This window comes from Juglans regia, chromosome 1, assembly GCF_001411555.2.
Source record: "Juglans regia cultivar Chandler chromosome 1, Walnut 2.0, whole genome shotgun sequence".
In the NCBI taxonomy this organism is placed as follows: Eukaryota; Viridiplantae; Streptophyta; class Magnoliopsida; order Fagales; family Juglandaceae; genus Juglans; species Juglans regia.
In genome coordinates, this window is record NC_049901.1 from 12,103,805 (window position 1) to 12,110,410 (window position 6,606).

Here is a 6,606-nt window from a genome sequence, read left to right on the forward strand (position 1 = left end):
TATGATTTGTTCTATTGCTACTATGAAACAAATTTTATCCTTTGTTAGTTCCTTTAAAAACCCTAGGCTTATGCTTTTTACAACAACATAAAAAAGGTGTCCCTAGAAGCATGATCGAAGAAAGCTTAGGCTAATACCACTGCATTATATAGTGCATATATTCATGCTACATAACATTCAACCAAAAACCCATCCACCCGCACTTGTCAGGATACCCACTTCTTCTCTTATCAGCCAGCAAGTCAAAAGCCAACTATGAAATGTCATAAAGCGGAAAAATATTTCTGTATCCGAGAAACAACCAAATAATCAAAATAGTTCTCTTTTTTCAAGCTTTCCACAGTGGTACACATACTAATAATTTCTCCCCACCAGAGATTTTGCTGGTAGGATTATGAAGGGAAAAAAAATACCTTAATAAAACCCGAAATCTTCCAACCCGTCGTCAAAGCACACTACAAATCGACCTCTGGATGTTCGTTGCCCGCTTTTGGATCCTTCTCCATCATACAAAGTCACTGAAAAGGGAAATTCATTCCAAAAGAAATCTCAAAGACCAACCCAAATTAAAAAAAAAAAAAAAAACCACTGTCAAAGAAATCTCAAAATACTAATCCAAAGTTGTCCAACGCCATTTCTTTTTTGAGCTTCGAATTGTAAATGTTTATACTCCCACTTAACAATAGAATGGATACATTTTGAAGTTGGCAATACTTCAGATGGTAGAAACAAATTCCACATCCTCAAAAATGAAGCAAAATAGCTTATAAAATCAATTATCAAAAGATTTTATGACAAAAGAAGAGGACCATTTTGCCAAAGAAAGGTCCTGACAAAGGTTATTAAGATCTGACAATATCATTCCAAATCCTACGTTACCCGTATTACGGTGCAGAGTCTAATGGAACACAGAAGAATTTATGAGCACGGCTTAGCCAAGCCTAACAAGGAAAACAAACTCAGCAAGTGATTTGTCAAAGATGCAAGCTTCACTATTATGAACGGGGCTTGACAATGAAATTCTGACGGCGGTTGGGAACGCCATATGAAAAGACGAGAGAGAGAGAGAGAGAGAGAGAGACTTACCGTTGAAATAGAGATCTTGCTGGAACGAGGATCAAGTTCGGTAAGGGCTTTTGGTGGGGATAATCGAAACATTAAGAAATGGACGTAGGTTAAATCGAGAAGGGGATGTTGGAGACCAGCCCAGAAAATGCCCAAAATGTCGCTGGAAGAATAAAGAATAGGCTGAAGGTTATTGCAGCGGAGGATTATTATCGCCGTAATAGTAGTATTTCTGTGGGAAACTAGTCGACGCACTAAAGTATGGGCATTTGTGACGGTAAAATCCTCACAAAATATCAAAACGTCGCCGTAAAAATACTGTTCATTAATTACAATCAGTGTAATTAGCGATGGAATTTATCAACGACATAGAAATCGTCGCTATTGAATGCTATTCCCGGCAATGTTTTTTGCGGCATGGACAAATTGGACGTAATACAGGGTTTTCCTCGTAGATATAGAATCATAGATCAACCAACCACTGATCACTTGATAAAATATCATTGTACACAAAATCTATAGCAATTGTTAATTACTTGTCGAAAGAGCAGTTTCTTTGATTCAATTGGTTGTACGGACTCATATCCAAATAAAATTAGAAAGTTTTGCAGATGAAAAGGTAGAAAAGGATAATCAGACAGCGAATTTTAAGACAAAATTATAAAGAATAATATTAGTATGTCCTCTTATTTTAAGCACTCATGTATTTAAGTTTTAATTTTTTTTTATTTATTAATTAAGAAAATGACTGTTAGTGTATTGATATTTAAAAAAATATTTAAAGATGTTAAAAAAATGTGAAAAAAAAAATTAGAGTTTTACCTAAGCAGCACACCCAGTAATCATTGCTAGACGGCAACCTAGCATTACTCAATTATAAATAATTAAATATGTTATGCTTAAAATTAACAATCGAAGAGCTCTCATTTTCTTTAGTTAACATGTTCCCTCCCCCTCCTCCTCCTCTTTATTCTTAATATATTATAGTTTACTTATGAGAAAACTACTATTATCAATTTGAGTCATATCGACTACGTACTATCGCACATTTAAAATCATTCTCCATTTAAGTTATTAATGTATGAGATTATTTAAAGGAAAATGTGAAAAAAGTTATTAAGGGCCGAGAATGGTGCCTTTAAAGTGATCGATACTGTTTTTTTTTTTTTTAAAAAAAGTGATTTTTAGTGCGTATGTAATTTTTTTTTTAAATATTTAAAAGTGTTTAAAAAATAATTAAAAAAAAATACATTTATACTTATCGATTCAATGCAAAGACATCTTTCTCGATTCCCTAACATTGTCCTTACTTAAAATCTAAAATATATGATGAAAGATAAAAAAAAAAAAAAAAAAACTTAAGATAAAGATGTGCATGCATTATTGTACCTTGTGATACAATTGATCTTGCCTTATTGTAGGCTGCTTGTGTGACACCATTTTTATGACTTTTTACTTTTATATGAATTGCTATTGTTCATATGGGTATGTAGGCAATGGCGTTAATAGTGACCATAGCCCAATATTATAGGAAAATGCTGGAGCTCCCGCTGGGGCTCCCGCTGGAGCTCTAGTGTATTTTATCTTATGTATTTTTTAATTTTTTTATATAGATATTTTTAATGATTTTAAATATTTTTAAAAAATAAAAAAATTTATAATATTATTAAATAATACTTACTTAATCACGAAGTAAAATAAAAAATTATAAAAAATATTTTATATTTTACTTCGTGATTAAAAAAATATTTTTTAATAACTTTTTTTAACTTCTTGATTAAGAAAATATTTTTAATAATGTTCTAAATTTATTTTATTTTTTAAAAAATATTAAAAATTATTAAAAAAAATTATATAAAAAATAACTTAAAAAAAATACATACAATATATGTTACAGCCCAACGAGAGCCCAGCGGAGGCTGTAGCACGATCCAATATTATAAGGCAGCGATTTTTGTAGATCGGATATGCATGTCAGTGGATTTCTTGTCAGGCTGTTCTTTTTTTTTTTTTTTTTTTTTTATCAGCTCTTTGACTTTTGGCCTTAATGAGTCGGCATTGTCATGCACATAATTATATTATTCTATGTTTGGATTTGTTGTGATTTTGATATCACCTTCCAAAACCCAAGAAAAAAACAAATATTTTAACAAACATCTTTTCAAGTTATATACTTTTCATGTTTTATATAGCCACGCCTGTTTTAAAATGTGCTCCTTTGGCTGGTGGAAAATATTATGAAATGAGAGATTTGGATTGTGATAAGTTGGGATAAGATGAGTTGATATAGAGAGTAAGTTGGGATGAAAATTAAATAAAATATTATTTTTTAATATTATTATTATTTTGATATTTTAAAATATTATATTATTTATTATATTTTATGTAAAAATTTAAAAAATTATAATAATTAAATAAAATATTAATTTTTGTATCCAAACTTAGCCTTATTGGCATTGATCTTCTTCCGGAAGCATCTTTTAATACATACTCTAATCATTACTAGTTTTTTTCTTTCTTTTCTATTGGTTTTTTGGTCCACCGGAGGTGCATAATCATTAGTTTTTATCCGATTTGATCTCGAGACTATCCTAATTTACCCTCCTCTTAAAGGAAGAAATTAAGGACATAACATGACAAATGCAGAGAGATAATTATCAGGCCAATGCAATCTGTTAATGGTTTTAAAATTTTTTATTTTATTTTATTTCATTTGCTACAAAAGAATGTTTTTGGGTGCTTGTTGGTCTCCAACCTAGCTCTCCTATTTTACCTTAATTTTAGTTTATTTTATTTTGCCACAAGAAAAAATACTGCTTTCCTGGCTTCTATTTTATGTTCATGCATACTTTTTTTTTCAGTTGATTGTGCATGCACGTAAAATGTCAATGGGGATTGATGACAAATAGAAACACATAAAAAAAAATATAAAAATGGTTCGGAATCAGAATCATTTCAACTTCTTGAGTGGCTGTAAGATTATCGGCTTAGCCATGATCTTCTATCTTTTCATCTCTTTTGTTATTAACATGTGCATGATTTTAATCTTTTTTACTCTTAGCCGTTGTCATGCTGTTGCAGAGACCAAGAACATAACATTAATAAATAAGATACAAGATTCTTATTAAGCTGGCTGGTTTCTGACAAACATTGCCTCTGCATGAATATGATTAAGCTCTCTCTCTCTCTCTCTCTCTCTCTTCCCTTCTCCATATATATCCACCGCCACCAAAAATTCAAATCCGTATAACTGGGAATATGGAATTATTTTTGGTAGCTGAATAGGGAAGTTGTACAGGAAAGAAAGAAAAGGGATAATTAATTAAGAGGTAATGCTCTAGTTCACCTATCACTGTCCAGCAGCAGACCCTATCGATCATGCTGCAATTATATATGGAATGGTTGGAAGAGGCATAGCAAATAAAAAGTATGGCTGCTGGGAAAGTGCGGCTACTCATGGCCCGCAGCGAAACACTTCACATGAATACTATGATACAAAATCTCCCTTTTGGTACATCCTCATTTGATTCGAAATCCATAGTGGTTTCACCCTCATCCTCCACATCCAATTTATATATGCTCTATTGACTGGATGATCAACATCTTTTCTATGATCTGTGTTTATCTTCTTTCCAATCTAAGGCGCATTTGGATTTCTATTGGGAAGCTTATTTTTTATTTGAGATCATGAGCACATTTCCTTTGCAAATGGTTCTGAAATTTGACACCATCATGTGTTTGCATGTGTAGGCTCTATGCTCTCTGATAATTGCTTGAAATGGCGTTGTTTCTTTAAAGATCTTCTGGGTGATGGAGGGACTTGGGTTCTGGGGAATGAATTAAATCAGTGCATTGAGGATGGTCTGAAGAAAATAAGATGACATGAGGCTTTTTATCTTATTGGGATATCCACACACACCCTTGACGAAAACTATTATATATAAGGTTAGATTGCTGCATAATGGGAATGCCCTTTGGAATTTACCATTATAAATGTGCTGCAAAAAGCACTAATTTTAAAATCTTGGTGTTTTCTTCTTTCTATATTAAAGAAAGGAAAATAATTTAGTTTGTGACTCAGCAGATTGGCCATCCCATTGCAGACTGGGAGATGTGGAAGTGATTGCCCTCTCAGATCAGTCCTATAGTTGGCTACTTGGAACTTTGCCTTGTTGAATATGCAGAATTGTTGACAGAACCCATTCAAGTTTGGGGTTAAATTATCCCTAAACATGATTGAATGAAATTCTGATTCAAATTGCAGTTTTTACACTTTCAGAGAGAGTATAAGACAAGCCACAAGCCCATTCTCTACAAATTCACAATTAGGAGGAACACTACACAATGATTTCTTGCGTTTGCTTGTGGCCTGATGAAAGGCTTTAACCAGAAATGAAGACTTTCTAGAGCTAACTATTAAGGCACAGTGCTAAAACTACGCTACCATATCATACAGACAAAGAATATATACATCTAATTAAGTCCCCTATAATTACGTATCAAACCTTCGGGTTCAAGTGGGGCGATGCTTACAGTTACACTACTGATTTCTTGCAGTACTGTTGCAGGCGGTCCTGAAGAGCTGGCCCGGCCGCCGCCGACGATCTTTTGGCATGTCTCCATAAGGCAGTGCCTGCATTTTGGGCAGGAGGAGTGTGAACTTAGCCACTTATCGATGCAGCGGGCGTGAAACCCATGGTTGCACTTGGGTAGAAGGCGCAGACGCTCACCCGGCGTGAACTCTGATAGACATATCGCACACTCAGTGTCCAAGCCTGTCAGGTTCAGTTCAGCCGAGAAATTCACCAACGTGAAAGTCCTGAGGGCCTTTTTCTTGATCCCAGTGTTGGCCGTCCGAGCAGAGATGTTTCCACTGCTGGACTCGGATGCTACTAAATTTGAGCACCTCAATGCACACCTAATGATGGAATTCAACCCCAAGGAGCAAATCAGGGCACACAAGAGGACTGAGAGAACCATGACAACATTTGTATCGAAACTATTGTCACCCGGGTATGTTTCCGGCGACCCGTGGCCATTTCCGGGGGCTGGAGGAGATGCCGTGGTTGGTGGCTGGTAGAGAGGGTTGTGTAGAAGCAATCTTCTCGAGTAAAATTCGGCTGCAAGTGTTTGATATCTTGAGCCTAGATTGTTGGAAGTAGAAGCAGACATGTTGTAGCAAGTGTTTGATATCTTGAGCCTAGATTGTTGGAATAGGTGGATACGACTTCTTTGAGGTAGATGCAAAGTAGGAACTATATATATAGGAAAGAAAGATTAAAGGGTTGAATTTGCTTTTTCACACAGATTACTGTTAATGTGTAAATAATAAATATCACCAATTTACTGGAGATTGGGAATTGCATTATTACAGAGATAGAGAGATGCAACCTTGTGGATCCTCCACTGAACCTTTTGATAGTTTATTAATGGGGTTTCTAATCACAAATGGCCCAATCCCACTTTCTGCGCTGCAGGAGGTGACACGTGGAACTTGACTTTCATGAAACTACCCTCTCCCAAATGCTTCGGGGACCCACT

The 6,606-nt window shown here is 34.7% G+C and overlaps 1 protein-coding gene and 1 long non-coding RNA gene across 2 annotated transcripts; both read right to left on the reverse strand.

Annotated features, from left to right (window-relative positions):
- Positions 1–116: 116 nt before the first annotated feature.
- Positions 117–1,215, reverse strand: LOC108996186. The gene is made up of 2 exons (XR_001996962.2): positions 1,087–1,215; positions 117–518 (listed from the first exon to the last, which is right to left on the reverse strand). It is a non-coding gene; the product is annotated as an uncharacterized LOC108996186 (long non-coding RNA).
- Positions 1,216–5,284: 4,069 nt separating this feature from the next.
- On the reverse strand, positions 5,285–6,289 carry LOC108996199 (RING-H2 finger protein ATL78). The gene has a single exon (XM_018971969.2). The coding sequence runs from the start codon at positions 6,235–6,237 to the stop codon at positions 5,539–5,541; it is 699 nt and encodes a 232-aa protein (XP_018827514.1). The 5' UTR covers positions 6,238–6,289; the 3' UTR covers positions 5,285–5,538.
- Between the last annotated feature and the right edge of the window lie 317 nt (positions 6,290–6,606).